Genomic DNA, 24,081 nt, shown 5'->3' with positions numbered 1-24,081 from the left:
TTCTTTACACATTCTATGAGAAGGCTGTATTTCTTTAGTTCAAAAACATGACTTACCGTATCTGCTCTCAGAGCAATTTAAGCAGTAGATCTGTTTTGTGCCAGTGAACTCTGTTCTGTACACAATGATGTAATGATTCAGACTAATGAGAATTGGAATGAAATAATTGTGCAAGCTCTGGAAGGAAAAAACTGCATTACACCCAAGGACTCTTAAGACTACACTTTTGTGTTGTTCATCCTGATGAGAAAGAATAACTCACCTATTTAAAATAAACAGGCAAGCAGTAACACCCCACCTCCCCCCAAAAAGCCAACACTTCCTTTTAAATCCCCAAAACAAACCCACATAAACAAACAAAACCCCAAACAACAATAGCAACAACAACAATAAAAAAAAAAACAACCCACCCTCAAAGCCCCAAACCAAAACCAAGCCCAAAACTTTCATAACTTTTCATTTTGTGGAGATTTGGTTTTCCATTTTTTCTCCAGTACTCGAACAGGAAGGTGCAATGAACTGAAAGTGGCTTTTTGTTGTGTTTGTGATTGCAAGGGACTTTTAATTTTTCCAGCTTTATCACTTGCTGTACACCTCTCAGGAATTTCTTTCCCAGTTTTCCATGCATTTGGCACATTCTGGTCTTTCTTTCTGGGATAAAATTACTAAGAAAGACTCTTAGCGATTTTCTGTATCTCTACCTGACAGTTAATTTGAAGGGTGTGATACTGTGTATCAGCCTGCAAGGAACAGAGAAAAACAACTGATCTGTGAAGTTCATGGAGTTCTCTTGTGAAGTTAAGAGATCAGTGTGACATATACTGGCTTTTCACATGAGCATCAATATGCACTGTAAATTTCGTGAGGTAGTTTCATGCCATGTATCTGACAGAATTAAAATGGAAGTTTGATTTTTACAGTTTTACAGAAGTGCTTTAGTAGTTTAAATATGTTTGTAGTACATTAATGGAGTCAATGTCATTTGCAGCATGAAACTTATCTTACCCTTTTAGTGCGTGAGTTTTACCTGATGTAATCCTTAAAATGGCCCAAACTAATCCATAAGACTGTTTAGGTAGAGTGCATAGTTTTAATATTTTATTTGTATTCTTCTATTCTCCCTCCCCCCTTCACCAGTTTTGGGGGTTTTTTGCTTTCTTTTTTGCCTTCTGGAAATCTTAGGTCTGTATCTTTAGGACACTGTCTAACAAGATAAGTTCTGATTGTAAAGCAATGGCAAGAAAACTGGCATAACTGTCACTTCCTGTTAAATTTGGTACATTCAGAGAATAGCCAGTAGGAATTTTATTTCTCACATTAAAAGTAACCCTTACGCATTACATTTGCCTGAGGAAATTAAGTGATGAAGGCTTTAAAACAAACACATATTAATTCTCTGTTGATTTTTTCTGGGAAGTTCCACTCTTCATATTTTTTTAATTATTTTTCTATTCTGAAATATAAGTTATACTGCAAATCTTTTACTGTCTCAGGAAAAAGACATCAAACAACTCTTTCAGCTTTCCATCAAGAAAACAGCATGTATGGAAGTGAATATGATTGGGGTTTGGTGCTTCTTAGTTTTGTGGGTTTTTTTTTCCCTTTATTTCCTTAGTAGTGATTAGTGTGTTCACACTTGTGGTAGTTCTTTCCTCTGTTATCTGTAATGTAAAGGCAGCTGACAGGGCACTCATATCCATTCTGCTCCATTATTTCCAGTCACCTAAACATGGCCTCTCTTCATTTTGTACAGGGGTAGGTGGAAAACTGGAATTTTTATCCCTGCTGGAATTAGAGGCATTTCAGGATTGCAGCCTGTGGGAGCACCAAATGAGTGCAGATTTCAGTAAGGTTGTTGGGTGGCAGAGCTGTGTTTTGCTTCTGGCCCCTTTTCTGCCATAATTATTCATAGTTGTAAACAGCTTTGTCCATGTTTTTCAGCTGGGTGCACTGAAATAGAAATTGAAACTTCTACTCTAAACTAAATAAGCAGAGAATATGGTCTACAAGCCACGGGAGGTTCACAATACAATTTTACCTGTCAGCACCTAAAAGCTACAGCGTGCTGCTGCCTAGCTATTCAGTATCAACTGCCTAAGCAGCACTTGTGCACCTCTGTATGGATTTTGGGGAACCCATGGCAATGAGCTGCATTTCTATGAATGTGCTAATGTTGCAGGAGGTAAAAGACACAAGAATGTGCTGTGGGAATGTACTGTGGTAGGGACAACTGAAGAAAGGTATTTCAATAGGGAGGCAGAAAGGTGGAAGATATGGGAGACAGGGTATTGCAACACCTCAAAAGATGAGAATGTCACTTTGAGTGCAGAGAAAGTCTGGGTAGAGTGAGAGCTATGGGGTACTGTGATAGCAAGAAGGGGTATGGCTTGCATGGCCAAGCAGAAGTCTGAAGGCTGGACTGCACTGTCAGAATCGAACAGTCATTCTGAGAATCTGGATGGTCCATCACTTGAACTGAAGTCATCACTAGTAATCCTGCTGCTAATAATGGTACCTATACCAGGGTAGCAAGTTTGACATCCTGCTCAAAGGAGTGTGTATCTTTGATCTTGATCTTACAGAAATCTGAGAGGATTCTGTGTGCACACTGGGTTCATCCTGTTACAGCCACTGAAGTATCTATGGATCTCTGCTGACAGAGCCTTTAAGTGAAAGTTCCTGGTTGCTTGGACAGGCTGATTGCATTAGTTGAGAGAAATACGAAGGTTTCGTTTTGTTCAGTATGTCAACTCAGATCAATAAGTTATTATAAGTCAGTTGTTCAGGGTTGAAAACTTTACCCTGTTTTCTGGTGATGAATGAGGCTGCTAGCCATGGCAAGATGTCATTGTTGCTAGAGCTTTTGTGCCTTTTAACAGAATAACACAATCGTATGTTTAATTTTAACTGAATTGTAATCCAATTTCTTTTGAATTCAAAATGTCAAGCATGCAATTTATCTGGAATTTCAAAGCACTGTTGCTGCCTATCAGTTTAAAATATGACATTATAAATAAATTAAGAAAAGAACAATAAAAGGGTCCAGACATCTCAGAACAAACTTCAAACCAGCCAGTCAAAACAATGGAATCAACAAACAAATTATTCAGCTTCTTTCTTGCTCTTTCCTTTCATTCAGTATTTTAGGAGATGGTAGCGCTGTATGTATTTGTCAGATTAGAAAAGCCTAGGTGGCTTCAGACTGACTTGCAAACATTCTGTAGCAGAAATTCTCATGCAGGAAACTTCCACAAGATCCCTGTAGCTCAGGCTAAAGGAACTGTAAAGTGCTCATAATTGAAAGAGGGCTGGGGAAAAATGGGGTTTGGGTGTACTTTAAACCCTTTGAGCTCTATGGGTCAGTAACATTACCTCTGAACCTAAAAAAAGTGTGGACTAGTGTGCATGCACATAACTGATGTTAAAACTTACTATATTTCAGCAGGTTTAGGTATTTTTACATGTTGTTTTCTTGTTCATGTTAGGGTTTTGTTCCTTTCCTTTCTTGATGGTACTTTTATGTGTAGTGATGCACAGATTACAGAGACAAATTCATAGTATGGAATATATAGTCAAAGATGTCTTGTGAAATGCACCTTATTCTACTCAGATTTTACAGCTTCCTTATTGTAACTGCAGCTGCTCAAAGTCAAAAGCCCTACAAGAATTATTATTCCTGTTAGGTTTCTTTAATATTTTAATACTTGGAAACTACTTTTGACCTTTTTTTTTTTTAATCAATGTCAGCAAGAGTTCCATGAGCATCTGTTTGAGAATTTATGTTAAAATAGGCTTTAGTGCATCTTCCTTCTTATTTTCATCCCTCTATCCTCTTTTTCATGTATCATGCACCCTCTCTTTTCTTGGTCTTCTTACCCTTTTCTCCCCTTCATCCATCTCTATACCCTTCCTTTTTTCTGCCACTCTGTACCCTGCCCTACCCTTCTCTCGTAACCATTTACCCGTCTGTCTTCACACAAAGGGCTTTGAACTTTTACCAGGCTGCTGATAATTCCCCAATGACTAAAGCTGTTAATCAAAAATGAATACAAAAGATTTGAGTGGGGCATTTCCCACAATAGAAGTTAGTCCTCCTGTTAACCTCACACAAGCAGCTGGAAAAGACAATGCTGGATTTTTTCCAGGATGATGTGCTTGTACCCTGTTTGGGACTCCGTCTTTCAAATCATCATTTTAGTAATGAGTGGCTAGAAAACATATTTTATGCTTAAGAGAAGGAGAGTTATTTTTCTGTTCTCTTATCCTGCTGTCTTTCAGCAGTAAAGGTTGTCAGTTGTCCAGTTCAGCCTAACCTGTATTTAGCTGTTGAGTGGGAGCACTGGCAATAACTGCACTGTTCATTTCTCCTCCCAACTTCTTTAAATAATGTTCTAAAGAGAATTGCTTCAGTTTGTGAGTAGTGGCTCAGTCTATAATTTGACCAAGCAGACATGATAAAATGATCCGGATTTTTGTCAGCTACCTGACCTTGAGATTCCTGCAGGCAGCTTCCAGAAATAGAAGACACTCTGCCTGGTTCCATCTAACTGTATTCTGGTTGCAGAGTCAGCGTCAACAAGCCCACTGGACTGTTTTGCCTGCTGCTTTTGGACCATAGCACAGCATCAGACCACACTTGGTTCTGGTTTAGAAGAGTCATTTCCTGTCAGCAGTGGCTGCTTCTCTGGCAACCCTTCCCACTTTCTGCAAGAATATTTATGAGTGGCAAGAAGGCCAACTTCGTAATTCTCCTTTCTTCTTGCTGTCCCTCTGCTTGTGTCCCCTCTAGTGGCTGAAATGCAAACGATTGAGTAGATCTGGTTCACGTAGTCACAAGTACCTGTGTGTATACAGATTAAACCAATCATTCCATTAACTATATAGAGGTTATCTTCTGATTTTGTAGGTGAGCTGAGCATTCAGGATTTCTCTCTTTGTGCAAAGCTGAGAGTCTTTGCTCTGGAGTTTTCTTGTCAACAGTTCACTGGAAAGTTTTTCCCCAGTGTGGCAACTGAGTTTTCTGAACAGTTGTCAATGCACAGAAGGTAATAGATGCTATGGTGAGAAAAGGAAATTGGACTTCTTCTTGTCCCATATAACTGTCATGACTTTTCTGACGAAATTGGGACTGTATGTGTTTGTGGCATCTGTGTAATTATTTAACATCACTGAAGTTATGGGTTGGTACATGTAGGTGTTACAACCATAACAATTTGTCAGGCTGTTACCATTTTCTGGGAGATTTGCTCTCCACTGTGTGGTAGGATCTGAGTTCTCTTTTCTTTCAACCATTTACCAGGGTTTGAATGAACACCAAGAATGTGTTCAGTGCAATGTCTACTTCTGTTCTCTTCCAGATTGTCATGATGGTTATAAAATTATTTGTCCCAGTTATTTAGTGGCTGTCTCTTTTTAAGCCTGTTGCTGAATGGCAGGAATAAATAGAGCATATTTGATCCTCTGTGATAGAGGTTGCAGTCAGTGCAAACCATTCTTCTGCCGTTGTCCTTCTTACACAAAATACATCGAAACAATCATACTCTGTATGACAGTACTTTGGCATGTTTTAATTTCAGCTTTATTAGTCACTGCCCATATGAGTGTTGGTGGATTAAGTGGGAGGAAGGAGAAAGATACTTAAAACAGATAAAGGCTTCCTCCCCTGTTGCCTGTTACTTTTTCTGACCAAGAAGTCTGTGACTTAACTATGCTACAGCATTTTAGCATTTCATTTGCCTTAAAGCACAGTAATTCAGTTTGAATTTCTAATAATATTTTTTAAATATTAGAAATGCAAAAGGGGTTTCTGGCTTTTAGCAGTGTTAATGGTGAGATACAGAGGCAAGAGACACCGGTGCAATTATCAGTTCAGTTTATTCATTAGCTCATAGACTGTTAAATAATACTCTGATGCTGTTTTCCATAACTGGGGGAAGAAAATGAGATCATCATTAAAATGTTTTTACAAGTAATTATTTTTACTTTCTTAGTGTGATTAACGGGTAGGTTAAAAATGGGGACGGAACACACATGACATGACAGCATGGTAGGAGGGGCAGAAATAAACATCTTTACTAAGGTTCTCCGTTAAATTAATCTTTGTTCTGATAAAGAAAACTTAATCAGGTACACAAAAACAAGATTTTCAACTTAAGTGGTGTTTGAATTGGAGAATTAATAGTTTTCAGTTAGGGTATGAATAGTTCTTTAAATAACAGCCTTTAGAGGGTTGGATGAACAGACTTACATTCATGGGGTATATGAACTGCACCCCATGCTAGATGTCTGGCATAAAACAAGTCCATACAATGGGCAATTGTTTGCTTCAGCATTTTCAGCCTGTCTAACATATTGTGCACTTTAGTTTGTCATTATATCCTGACTGTGTTCACTTCATACTGTGGTATTTGAAATCTGCCCTGTGGGTTAGATTAAACTTTCGTAGTGGTGTTGTACATCTTGCTTGTTGGTTCCATTGTTGTTTGGTGAAGATGATCCTTTGCATCCGTATGTCTGGCCATTACTTCCACAACCAGTTCAGTGCAGCTTCCTCAGCACAAACTGCTCTCCCTTCTCCATTGTCCAGAGCAGGGTGACTTCTGATGCTTGTATAGCTTTATTGTTTCCTTCCCGTTATTGTCCAACTCACATGGTAATACTTGGCACTTTTACCAACTTTATAGAGTAGGATGTGATGTCGTAGAGAAGGGGACAGGGCTACCCAAATTTTCTCAATTGCAGGGAGGAGCTGCCCAGGTGTGCTGAGGGGCCTGTACTCAGGAAGAGAAACAGGGAATCCTCCACAGTGAGTAACCCCACTTTCAAGCGCACACAGTTTCCTTCATAGCCGTGTCCAGTACAGTGTAGTTTCCTCTTCTGTCTCCTTTCCAGTTTGCCCTCTGGAATGTTCCCAGTTCAGTTCTCTTCTTTTGCCTTTATTTTGGTGTATTCTCGTTTTGCCTTGTCCTTTGCCTTCTTTCTGAAGATTAAAGTTTCCATTTTTGTCTCTTCACACCATTAATCCTTCCTCATCCTAGTCTTAATCCTTGTACACATTTTCATTTTTCCGATGTGTCATTGTGGTTCTGTCACTAACACATCATATCGTTTCTCTTCCCTTGCTGTGCAATAGTCCTTTTCCCAGCCCTGTGCAGTTCCTTCCATCTGTACTCATTGCCATACTCTTTCCTACCCACTCTTCTATCTCCTTCCAAATCACCTTTCGGTTTTCGTTTCCTGACGGGTCTCTTTTGAATCCTGCTTATTGATGTACATGAGATAAGCTCAGTTCAGCTCCCAGACCTTTCTAGTGCAGCCCTCACTTCTGCATTTTCCTTTGTAACTGAAAGGTAAAGGATACAAAGCTCATCTTTAACAAAAACCGAAGGATTTGGTAAACTGCACTTTGGCTGCAAAAGGGGAGAACAGGCAGTAAATCAGAACTGTAAAATGGCAGGAGAGGGCTGAGCTGGTCAAGTTGCAGTGAGTAGAGACGCTTTAGATTTAGGTGAGCTGCTTGAATTACAGCCCTGGTTAGCACCCTTCACAGTTTGATGACTTCCTTGATATGATGTGATGGTGTCTCTAGTGGGCAGGTATCTACACAGTAGTAGCTACCTTCACAGTTGTCATCATTTGGTAACTACTAGAGAGAAGCTCAGGATCGGACAAATTTGGAGACCAAACTGATTTCTTTCTTACCCAGGGTAAAAATGCAAGTTCTGGCTGAGATATGTTGGCAAAATTCTCTAGGAAGCTTGATTGCTGTGGCCTGTGCTGCACCTTTTACTGCTGATTGAAAGATTCCATTTTCCAGGGCTGTCAGTCTGGCACTTTACATGAGCAAAAGAGTGGCTGTTTGTTTAACAGCTTAAAACTGATGAGGACAAAAAGGAAGTGGAAAACCAGAAAAATTTGTACAAGATGGTTGTATCTGGAGAGCGGAGTGGGTTACTTTGGGCTCAATTGGAAAAGGCAAAGGAGTGGAAAACTGAGCTGAACTGGAAAAATATACTGCACTCTTGTCATGTAGCATCTTGTGTTCTGTGGCTGTTCTGGCTACTTAAGTTTTTGTTTTTTTTAGAAACAAGAAGTATTTTAAAATTGAAACCTATCTGTGCCAATTCTCACAGTAGCTCCTGCTTTACAAATGGAAGCTTTTAGCCAGTTTTGTTCCAGAGGTCATGACAAAACCTAAGTATAGAATATTCAAATGACCTCAAAAGCTTGTAAAAACAAAACAAACCAAAAAGACTAGTGGCCTGTTGCCCCCCCCCCCCCTCCTGCCTGAAAGGAACTCTGTTGCTGTATCATAAAATTAGCTGCATATTTCAACTCTTTTATTTGGAACCTGGTGAGATTTTTTTCCCAGGCAGATGTAGCAGATGATGCACAAAAGCAGCAAGTAAATCTTATCCTTGCTGCAGTTTCCTGGATTTTATCTGGCCTTCCAACAGACAGAGGACTTCAGTCTCAAAACTGCTGTTCCCTGCCTTTCACAAATAGCAACACAAAAACTGCCTGATCACATAACCTTTCAGATTCACAGGACAGCTGTGTCTTGTCACTTACACATGTATTATTTCTTTTCAGGCATTGGAAAAGTACCCCAACTCACCAATGACTGCAAAACAAATACTGGAAGTCATTCAGAAAGAAGGGTTAAAAGAAACAAGGTCAGTGTTTATATGCTCTGTAATTTTGCTATCTCTTTGAAAACCATCTAGGAATGGTACATTATCTTTACAAAACAGAAAGTGCTGGCTAATGGCTGAATTGATTTTTACTACCAAAGTGGGAAATATAGCTGATGGGTTTTGTTTGTTAGTTCACAGCTTTTAAAATGATTAGTGCTGGCTTAACTTTTTACCTTTTCAACGGAGTCTGTGGGCCAGCTCCAGTCTAATGGTCTTTCTTTAGAAAGACAATGTTACCTGCTTAGGCAGCCCAATGCTAAGTCTCATTTTTGCTTAATGACTGAAGCTTGACAAATGGGTTGCTTCTGCCACCATGTGCATGAACCAGACATGAGATGGAGCTAGACACACTCCTTTTCTCACTTGGGTTTGTGATGTGGCACTTAAATCACTGTTAAGACATGCTGGTGACAGGCGTTGTTCTGATACAGAATTGGGATTTGAACGAGAGGGGTCTTTGAACACTGGGAGCTAGTCTATGTGGCTGCAGAGGCTGGATACAACTTGGCATACCTGGGATGTAGATTTAAACTGTGATCATTAAGCTGTTAGAGAATAGGTGGGTTATCCAGAGCCTGTGGAAATAAACAGTTGTCTTCCATGGATGCCTGGCTGATACTGGTGTGCAGCTCAAGTTGATTGACTGCTTAGTTGATTGACCTGCAGATGGAAACTTCACAGGGCCTCATACAAAATGCAGTTTCCTTTTCTCCAAATGTTATAGTACAAATTCTCTATTCTAATAAGTTGTTTTAATACTTGTTGCTGTCTCAAAGCAAAGGGAGACATTCACTGTTACTTTAATTGCTTTCTTTTAGTGTGGAACCTAAAAATCTAGGACAAGATAACTTCAAAGCCTATGTTGAGTAGTAGTAACACATTATGTCTATTACATCTGAGTTTATTCTGGTGAACCAGAAGTAACCATGGGACATATTTTTACTGAATTCACTGTTCTTAAAAAACAGAATGCTCTGCATGATCATTTGCACTGCATAATCATGCACTGCTTTGTTGGTAGCCTCATAACATGCTTATAATAACTGTATTTTGGTAAAATTGCATCTTTTGCAGATATAAAATGCTTTAGTGCCAGTCAAGAAATAGTACTTTGAGTATATTTAGTAATGATACCATGGAAACAAGGGCATTAAAACTTTTGAAAATGAATATCCAAATGTGTTTTATGCTGCAACGATTTGCATGCAACAACAAAAATCAAGAAAAACCAACTTTGAAAATCCATTTTTATTAAAATACTGCTTCTCACAGCACTGAATGGATTGCTTTCTTCTTATGTCTTGTGATATGTGAACTGCATGCGAGAGGCTCACAAGCCTGATAATAGCATTTCTTTGTAATCTTAAAAATTCTTGCTTCTGTGAATAGTACGTTAACAAATTTTTGTGTGGAAAATCTATGGGAGGGAGTGAAGGCAGTGTTTTTCTGATTTAAATACATAAAATGTGGAAGCCCTTTTCAATTGCTACACAATGAATAATATGGGGATTCTTTTAAAGCGGTTCAAAGCTAGATATTCTTTAATTTCTTTAGTTTCTAAGAACCTGAGAGTTGCAGGGAAAGGAGATTCAAATTCATTCTGATGGGGCACTGGAACAGGTTGCCCAAAGAATGATTCTCCATCCCTGGCAGTGTTCAAGGCCAGGTTGGACAGAACCTTGGGCGACATGGTCTAGTGTGAGGCATTCTCTGTCCATCACATGGGATTTGGAACTAACTGATCTTAAGGTCTTTTCAAACCCTAACCACTCTATGATTCTATGTATGTGCAGGTGTATGTGAATGTATAGTAGATTGCAGGATGCCATATGTGGTCATGATAATCTTGATAAGGTTAAAATTCAATGTCCTTTACTTCTTACTTCAAACATTGTACCTATATTATAGGCTAAGTCATCCTAAACTGATTGGCCGAAATTTTCTAACTTCTGCAATTGCAGAACCAAAAACCGTTGATTCTGTATTGATTTTTCTAAAGTATTTGGATTGTCATTTAACTTCTGATTGCGCATGTTTGTTGATTGGGCCTCAGTGCATAAGTAATGTTCTGTTTGCACCGTCTTTGAATTTAGTCTTCCATTTACGCCATCCAGCTCTGCAGTTACTTTCAGTACCTTTCTGCCAGTATGGTACCTTTGTCATTACTAAAGATGATTTTTCCTGGTCTCTATGCTTCAGCCAGCTAAGATGAGCAAGAGATGTGAACTTATGATGTGCACTCATCTGGTCATAAGCAGTAGAATGGCACTAGCATTTTTTATTCTTTATTGATTTGTGTGCTCTGTATTGATTTGTGTACAAGTATGAACTTGTACCAGCAATATGTTACTACTTTAATATACTTTACTTATTACTTTATACTGATTATCATTGTTGGTAGAACCTTGGCAATCCTACATGAAGTTCTTAAAAAATTCTTCTCTCTACTGTTCCATTTAGAGATGAATGAGATTAATTGGCTTAGTCATTTTTCAAATATATTGCAGCATTAATTAATCTAAAGCTTTTTGCTGTGGTAGTAGATCTGAATGAATAACATATGATTTTTCAGCAATCTCATTGTCATTATGTGTAATATTTAAAAAGAGACTGTTAGACTATTCAGCTTCTTTTCTTTGTTTGCAACAAAGACATCAAGTTGCACATTTAGGGTTTTTTTATTACTCAAACAGTTAAATACAATAGAAGGAAAATTCCAGACTTACAAAGCAGATATATGTTAGAAATTAAAATTAAAACTTACTGATATGTCCTGTGAGAGGTTATACACTAGATTCTTTTATCTTAATTTTGGTTTTTCAAGTATCTTTCCTGTTTTGATGATTGGTTGTAAAATGGTCAGCAGGCAGACAGCTCACTTGCTAAGTAGAAAGAGTAAAAACTTTTAAGGCAAACCTTTTTGGGATGTAGAAAATATATGGTTTTCTTCTGGGGGTATGAGGGAATGGAAGGTGTTAGAAGTATTTGTTTTACATTCATGCATGTGCTTTTAGAGAACAGTGCAAGGCCAATATACCTGGACAATGAAACCTCTTTACAAAGAAGATAGGCAGCAACTCACTCCAGGGCACAGTGCCTTGGATTTTCCTTCCTAGCATCCACTGACCTAGTCTTTTGAAAACAATTCGCTGTCCCACTGTAAATTTCTAGACTTGGAACCTGCTGGACTCTGCTAGCACAAGATTTTGCTGATTTTGCTGGAGTGACAGAGACTACTAGTCAGAGTATGATCCTCTTTAGCCTTAGTGCTCCTTTTCCACTGTGCTGCTGACTCACTAGTTGTTCTCCATCTTACATTTCTGCTGTTACTGATTCCTATTAAGATTTCATATTCACCTTATGAATTGTACTCAGGTCTTCTGCAGACCATTTCTCAAATTCAAGATTGCTGTAACATGTAGTCTTGTCTTTTAGCATGCATGCAACTCTTCTAAGTTTAGTGTCATCTGCTTATCAGAGCTTGCTTCCTTTTGCAGCATTGTATTTCTCTGCTTATGAAAATTGCATGAGAAACTATGTCCAAAGACTCGTTCAGTCAGGCTATATGACACCTATTGCTGCTTCTCTAACTACAGGTTCTGCTACTGTGGATAAAAAAAATTTTGGTAGATCTGAAGTAACTTGACAGGTCTATGTATCACTCAACTTCTTATCTGCTAAATTCTTCCAAGTATTTTTTTATTCTGTAATTTGGGGGAACTGAAATTCAGTTGCTGCATCTCCACTTTCTCGGTCCTGCCTTTTTTCATATTTTTTTTTAAGCTAGTCATTAGATGTTTCCCAGTCTTTAAGAACCACTGCTATCCTCTACAATTTGTCAAAAATGATGATTGATAATTTGGAGACTGGTCTAGTGAAATCCTTATGGTAGATTTCAACAGTTTTATCTGATTTGAGAACATCTAATTTAACTGTCTTGTAATATTATTTTCCTGTGTTTGTTCCTTGTGTTGGTTTTAGTAGCTGTCTAATCACAGACACCTTTCTAATTAGGTGTCAACAACGAAAAAGCACTACCACTCCTGTGTTTTTGGTGTAAGAGCTCACTGCCACCCCTTCTCAGAAGAGCAGGCCAGTTTCCTGTTTGTGTGCTTACAGAAATGTCTTTGTGCATGGTGGGTGGGTGGATAAGATTGCTGAAATTCAGTTTCCTGAAACCTGTTTTCTTATTTTTGTTTCTCCTCTATTTTTCTAAATATTGAGAATCATCCCGTCATGAACACTCAATGTTTTCAGCTGCTTCTTCCCCACTGGGTCACATCAAACCTAAGTAATGCCTTCCATCCTAACTGCATTATATGTCTCCTGTTCAAAGATTTTTGCTCCTAACACAGTTCCAGGAACTTTCCAGATTCTTCTTTATCCCTGTCTTTCTTTCTCCAAGAGGTACCTGCATGGTCGTAGTGGGGATATTTAAGTAGGTCACATGTGTTAAAATTTTTGCTGCTTCTTACAGAAAAAAAATCTCTAATTTTCCTGGTTTCTTGCTATATTTAACTCTGACCCTAGTACCATTCTTGGTTTTGCCTTCTTTTGTGATTAACGGAAAATTGCCTGCCAGGCTACTAGGAATAACCTATTTATTCCCTTCTTTTTGGGGCACTGCACCTTCATGAGGCATAGGACCATTTGAAGGCTGTTTAAGATTATTGGGGAGATAAAACTAAATTAGTATGATTTAGGTGTTTGGATTAAGGAAGAGAAGATTTAGTTTAGATAAGTCTTCCAATATGTAAAACGTAGGCAAAAAATAAAGGAAAAAGTTACCCTGCATGTCTGATATGGATAGGATAAGAAATAAGGCCTTTAAATTGTAGCAAGAAAAGATTCCAAGTAGGTAATATGAAGTTCCTTTTTTTTCTTCTAACATTGATTTCTGTCATGGACAGTGGGGAAGATGTGAAAGATCTCTAAATCTCTCTAGTAACAATTTAGATATGTGTCAGGAGTTACATAGATTTGGTTGATCCTGTCTTAAACTAGGACAATGAACTAGCATATCCCTTGATCCATATTTTTCTATGGATTTTTTTAGGTCAGCTTGCAGTAGTTGGGCCATACATGTTGCTTGAGTCCTAGGGGAGAATATCCCACCAAACTGTGATAAATGTTTGATGCCTGTAACTCTAGATTATGTCTTGGTTTTCAGTAGTTCCCTTCCTCCTTTGTGAGGCTGGGAAATTGACTTGCCTGGGTAAGAATAAAGCCACAGATTCTCAGTACAAGTTAAAAGCCAATAAACTTTCAAAATGGGACAAGCAATGTTTAATTTTTTGGAGTGCAACTTTAGCCTGCAGCTGTTAGCTATGTACTTTTCTCCTCCATTACACTCAGGATTGTGAACCCTGGAATGGGATAATTTCATAGTATTTTTGCTGTTCAGCTAGAGTCACCGACCTCTGTATTGTCAAATGACTGACTATTCTGTTCAGGCAATTCACAAAAGAGGTTAAAAAAATCCTTTCATCTCATTCTGTTTTTAATTTTTCATTGGAAATCTTATTCTTCTTCGTCTTGACATTTCTTAGTTGATCTTAATTTCAACTATGAAAATCATGGCATCAGTCCGAACTCATCCTCCTCCTTTTTCTCTCTGCATATTTTGTCTTTTGCTACACAAGATTAAGCTACCTATTGATATTGTTGTGACAGTAGTCTTTCAGAAGACTGAGATGCTTGCCACTGGCTCTGGCAATAGCACTGTTTTTCTGCACTCTACCGTGTTGATAAAATCTATCATGAATGATATCATAACATATTATGTCTTTTGAGTCTAGGAAAGCAGCAAAGTATGACCCTAATACATTTCGAGATACTCTTACTAGATTTTACACTCTTTGTGCAGAAACACTAAACTAGTGGGTTAGCTAGAATTAAACCCACTTTGAAATTCTGAGTAGAGTCATCAATGGAATATGACACATGATCCGTGCAGGGTATATCTTAACCTTTGAAGTAAGATGGTACTCCTGCAAATATTACCTTCACTTCTGAATCCTTTGATCTTTTTGATACTGTCTGTTTAAGCTTTTGCATACTTCATCCTTAGAGCTATTGACTTAAAAATAAAACACCTTCTGAATGATGCTGTTTCTGTAAATAGGCTAAATGAGCTGGCAACTGTCTTCTGTTGTTTATCATTTTCAAGTTCCTTTATTCTGTATACATGTAGACAGAGGAATTTTTACTTCCTTTCCTATAAAGTAATTCGAAGATACCATTGTGATTCATAATTATTAACAAATTTTAGCTTTTATCTTTCACTTACACAAAAAAAAAGAAAAAAGGAACAAAAAAAGGGGGAAAAAAGGGAAAAAAAAGGAAAATAAAAAGGCAAATGCTAACCAAAAACCAAAAAGCTCTTAAAAATTTCACTGGAAGAACCACAGTTTTTGTCTTAAGGCTCTGATTGTTAATGGAAGAATACAGATAGTTAAGAGGCTTCTGTGGTTGCATATGTCTGATAGAATTTATCGGGGAGCCTCTTCAGCTAGAGTGCATTGTTTTGTCTTGAAGGTAATTATTCCCTGCAATGGACTGAAAGAAAACCTTGATGGGAAAAGGGAGAGAAAGTTTTTTGCATTCTTTATCCTGGCATTATTAGGTTGATTTTTATGCCTCTACAGATGTGGCTTTTGGCTGTAAAGCAGTGAAAGAAACAAACTTTCAGTATGACCTGTCTTTCTGCATAAATTCACTTCAGACACCCCTTTGAAAGGCTGTTTTCCCCAGTATAACAACAAACTGCCTAATTTGGTAGACAGTTGTGATAGCAGCAATTTACCAGCTGAAAATCTCAGGCCTACTCCTTTCTGCTTAGGCATTCCCGACATTGTTATGCCATAGTGCAGTCTAACCCGGTAAAACCTGATGGGTTTTCCTACATTATTGCATTCCAGCACTGGAACTGTAACTTGCATCATGACACCCATAACACCTTTATGATAATTATTTCAGGTTTTGAAAGCGATGTAGCCCTAAAACTACTATGGTATTAATTCAGCATTAATCTTCCCTCTTTCTCAAACTGAGTTGCCATCCCATGGTCTCTAATTACCCTAATCTGACATCATCCTTTTTCCCTTCACATACATGGGAACTCAAACTTCATCTGTTTGACCATTCTATGTGCCTGAAATTTTCTTAATACAATCTGCACATCCCAGATTTCAGTTTTTATTTCACATTCTGGCTCAGGACCAACCAAGCTTTCTACTTTAGTTTGGTTTCAGGACTAATCATAAGGAAATAAAACCACAACTCTATAATTTTGTCACATATGGGACCTTCAATAGGTGATTTATAATTGTTTAGAAAAATTCATATGCCTTCCTGTTTTGTACTTTGCCCTGTTTGTCTGTTCCTGAAAGTGCGGGTAAAATGACATTTCAGAACAGCTGATCCTCTATTTTCTTTTTTTAAGGACTATGATGTTACTGTTATTTTTCCGTAAACATTTTTGCTCTTATAGTGTTCAGTACTTCAGTTTTCCATTTGGTAGAATAGTTCTCTGGGTGCTAAAACATATATTGTGACCATCTTTCCACTTGCCATGAAAATAATAGGAAATAGTGCTGCTTGGGCTTGGTTTTTTTTTATTTTTGAAAAATATCTGCCATAAAGATGTTTGCTTTAAATCTGTGAGCAGCTTTACAAAACATGTCTGCATTGGGGATTGGGAAAGGAGGAATCCAGCCTGTGTGACATACTTGCTTGCTTTGTACTATCAAAATATTTTTATTTTTATATATATTTTATGTACATATATGCACATATATATAATGGTTATTTTAATATATTTTATTTCACCTGTGCAGCTTCTTATGTTTCTGCTCCTCCCACCCATGGCCAACCCATATTTTCTCAAAGCTCTTGCAGGGGGGTTGGACTAGATGATCTTTCGAGGTCCCTTCCAACCCTTGGGATTCTGTGATTCTGTGTGAACATCATGCTAGTGCAGTGTAGAAAGCTTTTTTATTGTTTGATGCTTCACTGGTAAAGAAGAGTGGTGCATATGATCATTAGGTAGTTAAGTTATAATAATTCAGTGGGAATGTGAGAATTTTAAAAGCTAATTTATTTAGCAGTAATAAGAAAAATTCTGCTATTTTGTGATGTGATAAACATGTTTCAATGTCTAAAGGTCTGTACTGCAGAAATATTTTATCTTTGAAGGTATGCCCAACTCCTCTTTGTCACAGCCTAAGTTGCTGAAATTCAGACCCCCCCAATATGTGAATGCCATATGAAATATATTTCTTTTTTAATACAAGAGGAGATCCAGCAAATTAAATGTAACAAATAATAGATAGCAGTGCAGATGCAAATGCTGGTGTTCTTATAAGTTTTAGTAGTTATTTTGGGCAGTAATGACAACACTTCCCAATAAAGACCATTCTATGTTGAAGTACAACATAAGAATACAACAGCTGTGACTAAGTAGTTTGAATTAGTCAGCAAATTCAGTGTAGCTTTTTTTTGAACAGTGTAATAATTTCTTTATTGTTATATTTTGATGTTTAAGAACTGAAATTTTGTTGTCTTTTTCTTATATTGTGTCTCAGTGTAGGCTACTACTGAAGAGACTCAAAAGTGATGATCTGGTTCAGGCTGGTGAAAAGAGAAACCTTCTGGTTTATACATTAATGTTACCATACTTTTATAGCATTATCCTGAAGTGTATATTGTGTGATAACTTTCTTCCCACATTTCTTCCAGAAAGTGTAACTTCTCTTTTAGCAATATTTAAATATGCTACAGATCTTTTTTTCACTAGTGTTTCTGTATTTCAAAGAGTTATTTTGCTTTAAAGTTTGTGTGCATGTCTCAGAAAGAGAAATTAATTAAGGATATGCAAGAAATCTAACACATTCAAAACAATCAGATACTCACAGAAGTTATCTTGGGGAAGTTCCATTAGATATTTAATCCATTCTTTCAGCAGTGCCAGTGTTTTGGTTTGTTTGTTTGTGGTTTTTTATTTGTTTGTTTTGGTGGTTGGGATTTGTGTCTGTGTGTACAGTATGTGTCATGTAGCATAGTGCATGAGACCTTCCACAGTCTGCAGTGGGTTTTCCTGTTCTTTCATCCAAAGTCTGCCTGCAGTTCTATAAACTGAACCGTGACTGTGTGGAAGGTAGGTAGATATGTATGCTCTTTGATTTTACTATATTTATTAACCTGCTTTGCCAGCATCTTTTTAAGAGGAGTAAGAACACAGACGTGCTTTCCAGTAATAGTTGTCCATTGTTGAGAAAACCTTCAAAAATATCTTTCAGAAACAGAGACTTGGTAGAATGTGTTCTTCTTTATGTCATTGTTCTTATGTGAAGATCTGTCACATACATTTAATTACACAAGTAATAATCTACTTACTAAAATACAAGTCAGAAACAAGATCTGCAAGAGAGCTTAGTATCAGTGTATATGCTAGTCAGGGGCAAAGTGCAAGAACTATTGCTGAGTAGCCAGCAACCATGTTCAGCTCTCTTGTGTTTAGAAAAGGCAAGAATAATCTACTGTATTTTCTTTCAGTCGTACTTGGCAAATGAGATTCATCACATAAACTTGTCAGGAGCAGCCATATATATCAAACTTTCAAACAGAGTATGATATAGAGACGTTAGCTAAAAGGAGTCACCTTTTGAAGGAACACTCTGGTAAAATATTCTTAGGAAAAGAGTTTTATGCTGTTGAAGACTTAAAACCTGCAGTGCAAATTGAAGTCTGGCTGGGAACTTGAAGACATGCCTGGTTTAATGGATTGATGAGCTTTTGTTGCAACATCTGACTAACCTAAGAAGCTGCTTTTTCTTGCAGGTGTGAAATGAATTATTCTAGGTTTTAACTTGCTAGCTGCTGATAGAGATTTATTTGTTGGGATTGGAGGTTTTTTTTCTCCATTTCAGTTTTGTTGTCTGTATTTCTCTTTTGCATTGAAAAGATAGTCTTTAAACCTATTGGTGATTACTACTTTGAATTCCATTTATCCCACAGCTGACCTTTGTCTTTATTTTTAAAGACTGTGTCTTAAGGGACATGCACAACATGCCACAAAATGGTGTAATCTTTTTCTTTTAATGCTATTTCTGGTATTCCATAGCAACTGGGGAAAAAAAAAAAAAAGCCTAAAGTAACACTACAACACAGGCAATGCATTACAAATTTTCCGCTTAGTATTCAGTAAATTGTCAAGTCCTTATTTTCATCATTATCATATTTTTCACAGAGCAGAAGCATAGCTGTTTCTGGCAGACTGAATTAAATGTGTTTTACTTGAACATGAAAGAAGAAAACATTGTCAGGCTTTCTATGAAAGCATCATTTTCTAGTAATAATTTATTTTCTGGAACAGTTTGCTGTGGGTGTCTTTTATGTTTCTATAAAGATCCAGGTATGTGTTTCAGTCTAACTGTAATTAAACCATTTCTTAACTGAAAGGGAAAAAAATATGAAAAAAATATTTTCTTGTATTCTTTATATTGCATGAGCTGAAAATTTTACTAGCTCTCTTATAGTCATGCACTGGCATATTTAATTTAAAATTTCGAATAATGTTTTTATAGAATCAAGGCCTAAAAAAGCCTCAGAACTTCACTGTCTAAGTACTATGAAAAACATCAGGTATAACTGTGAAGAAAATTTTATTACATTCATATGATTTTTTTTTTTCCTAAGGCTAGCTGATAGCAATTCCATTTTATTTATTTTGGATCTCATAAGTAGTCACCTTAATTATTGTAAAAGTAAATTACTTGCACACTCTTTGTTTCAAAACAGATTTTCAAAGTGTCTAAATATCTTTTGCTAGCTTACATACTACCAGGTGAAGTAAAAACATGTTTTATGGAAAATCTGCTTTTCTTTCAGTGGTATAGAAAGCTCCCATCTTCTGCTAGTAAACCATATAAAGTCTACTTTTGTCAGTGAGGCTGTTTTATGATAGCTGTATGCTAGAAGCAGTAATCATGTGGCTGGCAAATATTTGCAGTAGCAACAGAGAACTGAGAACCAAAACATATATATCAAATTGAAGTGTAAATAGAAGAACTTAAATGTTGTATGTATGAAACTGTGTTCATGTGCTTGAGTGTATAGGCACACCCACAAATTCACCTTTGTATGCATACACATGCACTTATATGCATATAAAGTTGTAAACTACAAAATTATGCTCAAATACAGGCTTTGTTCAGTTGTTGCAATATCAAAGATGATGGGAGGGAGCTCAAAAAATTTCTAAAAACTGTTTTGCTGCTTGGCCTCAGCAGATAAAAGAGAGTACAAATTGATATTCACCTCCCCTCTATCCTCCCTCCTCTCCCTCTACCCAATTTCTTTTGGTTTTCATTTTATTCATAATATGAGAAAAGGAAAATGGGATTTAGTAGGACTTTTCCTGGAAGGTAGTACTTACTAAAACAAAACCAAGCAAAAATGCCTAGCTGCTTCACCCTATTTAGCATCTTATGGCATCCATAGCTACTGCTGTATCTTTTCTATGTTTCAATAAGCTTCTTTAAGGTATGTTTATCTGCTATCAGGAATCTATCAAGGTACACCGTTCTGTACTTTTTTTTTTCCCCCAGAAGAGCTTAACTTGCGTGCCTTTATATTTCATAGAATCGTATTTCATTTACAAATAAAATAAGGGTACGATCTAGACAATTTTTTTTCTTGCAAATGTTCCCCATTACTTGTTACTGCTTTCTTTCTTTTTCGTATGTTACCAATACACCTGGACTGATGAATACTTTAGGTAGCCATTATCAAATATGCAATCATGTCAAAAGTAACGTGTCCCCAACAGTCATCACAAAGTAAAAAAACAAAAAGAAAAACTGTAAAGGACAGCAAGGAACTTTTTGAGAAGATATCTTTAAGAATATATGACAAGCAGGAAGTTGTTTTGCTCTTTTAAAGACTGCTTGCTTTGAGACAGGGAATCTTATTGTAGCCAGTGAAAATTAGGCAATTTCAAACTGTATGCATACTTCTAATTGTCTGTCCCCTTCATCCAGAATCAACACCACTAAACCCAATCCGTTAACCTTCCTCTGTAGTAGCTTAAGGCTATTAATGTAAGCAATTACATCAAAGTATTATTCAGTCAGAAGATGTACTGAACTGTATAAACTAACATAGTAGTAGCAGCACAGACTGGGATCTACCCAGGCTGGAAGCAGCTCTGTGGAAAAGGATCAGGAGGTCCTGGTGAACAATAAGCTCAACATGACGGAACAGTGTGTAGCTTCAGCAAAGAAAGCCAATAGGGTGCTGGGTTACATCAACAAGGGCATCATTAGCAGAGATAAAGATGTTGTCATCTCACTCTACTCAGTGCTTGTCAGGCCGCACCTGGAATGCTGTGCTCAGTTTTGTATAGCAGTTGATCCCTGCTATACAAAAGAAGATGTGGACAAGCTGGTGAGAGTCCAGAGAAGGGCCACAAAGGTGATAAAAGGACTGTGAAGCCTGCTGTATGAGGAAAGGCTGAGGTCTGTATGAGGAAAAATACTACTGTATAAGGAAAAAAGTGGGTCTGTTCAGCCTTGAGGAAAGAAGGCTCAGGGGAGACCTTATCACCATGTTCAGTATTTAAAGGGTGGCTGCAAACAAGATGGAGACTCCCTTTTTACAAGGAGTCACATGGAAAAGATGAGGGGTGATGGACACAGATTACTCCTGATGAGGTTACGACTGAACATGAGGAAAATTTGTCACAGTGAGAGCAATCAGCCATTGGGTTAATCTCTCCAGGGAAATGGTGGATTCCCCAACACTGGACACTTGTAAGGTTCAGCTGGATGGGGTGCTGGGACATTATGTCTCGGTCATGCCTTACCTGGAAGGGTTGGACCAGATGATCCTTGAGGTCCTTTCCAACCACGTATTCTATGATTCTAGTGATACAAGATTATTTGTGCCCAGGTTTACAATCCAGGAATTCATTACATGATTGGTACTATCAGTTGGTTTAGTATTATAATTACCATTTAATTATTTATTAAAAATATTTAGACATAGTGATCAGAAAACTGGATTTTGATTGTGATGCCACAATATGTTACATTTCTTTGGCTCTTTCTTTGTATGTGTCTGTCTTGCTCCCTACATTCAAAGGGACTTTATTAATAACTTCAGCATAATGAGGCTTTCTTTCAGATGGAATGATGTGGCTATCAGTAAAAGCCAGTCTAAAACTTCTATTTTAGTTATAAGTGCTGTGCTTTTACCATTTATTTGATAGTTACTATTGTTATAACTTTAAAACATTATGTGTGACATTTTGAAATTAGACTGACTTTTAGTTATAAGCTGAATAGAAACCTAAGTCTCTTAGTTCGTAACTTAATTAGCTGTTGTAAGTCAAAAAAGAATAAGATCATCTAAAAGTAGGAATTGCAACAGCTGGATTAAGTTAAAACACATAAAAGTATTTGCTCGGTCCTTTGGGGGAAGGAAAGACCTTTTGCTATGCTGTTTTGCCAAGTTAAACTCCCTTATGTGCAACGAATAAAACTTGAACATTTCATATCCACCCAAATATTTAATTTGACACAGTACAATAAATCATATGTTGCTATAATTTTAAAGGTACAGGATGCATGTGACTGCCATTGTGTATGTATTTTCAGGCTTTCTTTAAGACAAGCTAAGAGCCCTTAACAAAAATAATTGAAGGACATAATTGACAAATATAAGTCAGTTGAAGTAAGTTGCCTTTACTTTAATGTAAATTTTCAAAGTATCATCTTGCTTAGAGAAGTATTTTGTAGGAGTAAATATTACTAACAAACAGTAATTTGCTTTTGGATCTAATCTTTTTGAATCAGTTTGATTTTTATGCCTGTGTTGGTGGTTGAGAGAAAATATTCTCAAGTGCTGAATTACTCTTTAAATACAAGAATATTGAGAAAAATATTTTGTAAAGTAAATGGTGTTTCTTTTCATTCATTCTTTCCTCCATGAAAGATACAATAGATTTTTGATTTTTTTTTTTTAGTGTGAACTGAGGATGCAAAAATGGGTCATTCTCATATTTTACCCTTTACTCTTTTGGGGTTAGATACAGTGTTTTGGATGCTAAAATTAAACACTTTTTGCAAATTATCCCAGAATTTGACATTTGTTTTTAAAATTCTAAATTCCTTTAGTTAGAAGTCATGTCTTAATTGAGAACTACAGAGAAGAAACAAAGACAAAAGCTGTGGAGATTCACCTGAATTTTTATGAGTGAGAAGGACTGTAATATGATACACTTTCTTTGTTTTGAATGGAATCGAGCAAAAAATAAATTAAATGTATTGATTTCAGTCCTTGTCTCATAAAGAGGTTTATTATTATACTCCTGCTTTAAAAGAGGTATGTTTTTTCATCAGAATAGGACATTACAGGATGCAGTAATAAAGGAGGATAAGAGAGAGGGGAGAGCGAGAAAGAGAAGACCAAGAAAGAGAAGACCAAGAAAGGGAGAAGAGGAAGAGAGAATAAGAGAGAGGGAACAAGATGTAGAGAAGATGGAGAAGTAGGAAGATAAAAGAGAGAGGGACAGGAAATGAAACAAAAGAGGAAAAGGGAGAGAGAGAAAAAAAAAAGAGTTGTACATGACAAGGCACTGGGAAGTTGCAGGAGCGGCCTCTATGAGTTGAGGCTGGATTGGCCCCTACGAGTTGAGGCTGGAGCTGCCCCAGCCAGACACAGACAATTCCAGCCAGCTCCATTGGACCCAATACAGGGCACTGATGAGTCCCTTAGCCAAGATTGTGGTGCCTCTGCAGTAGTATGTTTGATAGTGCAAAGCTAGCACTCAGGCAGATCAGGAAGTTAAAAGAGTGTGAAACAGTAGTGTCAACCCCAAGGTCAGAAAACAAGTAGAGAAGGTGCCCCAGGCACCAGAGCAGAAATTCCCTTGCAGCCCATGAAGGACCACTCCTGAGCAAGTATCTGCACTGCAGCCCATGCAGACTCTATGCTAGAATATTCTGATATTTCCTGAAGGAGCTGTTGCTCATGGGGAGCCCAGGCTGGAGCAGGCTCCTTGCAGGACCATAGAGGGCACAAACTGGAGCAGACAAAAATTACCAAGAGAAAGCAGAGGCAGAAAGGAGGTGTTATGGACCAATTTTAACACCCCCATCTACTGCTCAGAGATGGGAAGGTAGACTAGGAATCATGAGTGAAGGAGGAAAGCTGAGCCTGCAAGTGGGGAGCTGTTATTTGGTTATTGTGGAGGGGTTTTTTTGTCTTTGTTTCTGTCTACACAAATAAATTTTAATAAATTAATTTTCCCCATGTTGAGTCTGTTTTGCCTCCTACAGTAACTGGTAAGCAATCTCCCTTTATGATCTTTTTCGCCCTGTTT

At 37.4% G+C, this 24,081-nt stretch overlaps 1 protein-coding gene across 2 annotated transcripts in view; it reads left to right on the top strand.

Moving 5' to 3' along the window:
- ASXL3 (ASXL transcriptional regulator 3) overlaps nucleotides 1-24,081 on the top strand; it is a 125,145-nt gene that overhangs the window by 15,352 nt on the left and 85,712 nt on the right. The window contains exons 2-3 of one of the 2 annotated variants that reach the window (XM_005153541.3): nucleotides 8,593-8,675; nucleotides 8,754-8,756. In XM_005153541.3, coding sequence (XP_005153598.3) covers nucleotides 8,620-8,675; nucleotides 8,754-8,756 — 59 coding nt within the window. In that variant the 5' untranslated portion in view covers nucleotides 8,593-8,619. Of the gene's footprint in view, nucleotides 1-8,592; nucleotides 8,676-8,753; nucleotides 8,757-24,081 lie in introns of those variants that run through there. The other variant, XM_034065350.1, reaches the window with a different exon arrangement.

Source organism: Melopsittacus undulatus, chromosome 1 (genome assembly GCF_012275295.1).
Source record: "Melopsittacus undulatus isolate bMelUnd1 chromosome 1, bMelUnd1.mat.Z, whole genome shotgun sequence".
In the NCBI taxonomy this organism is placed as follows: domain Eukaryota; kingdom Metazoa; phylum Chordata; class Aves; order Psittaciformes; family Psittaculidae; genus Melopsittacus; species Melopsittacus undulatus.
Note: the sequence above shows the minus strand (reverse complement) of the source record. Positions and strands in the feature narration are given on the sequence as shown.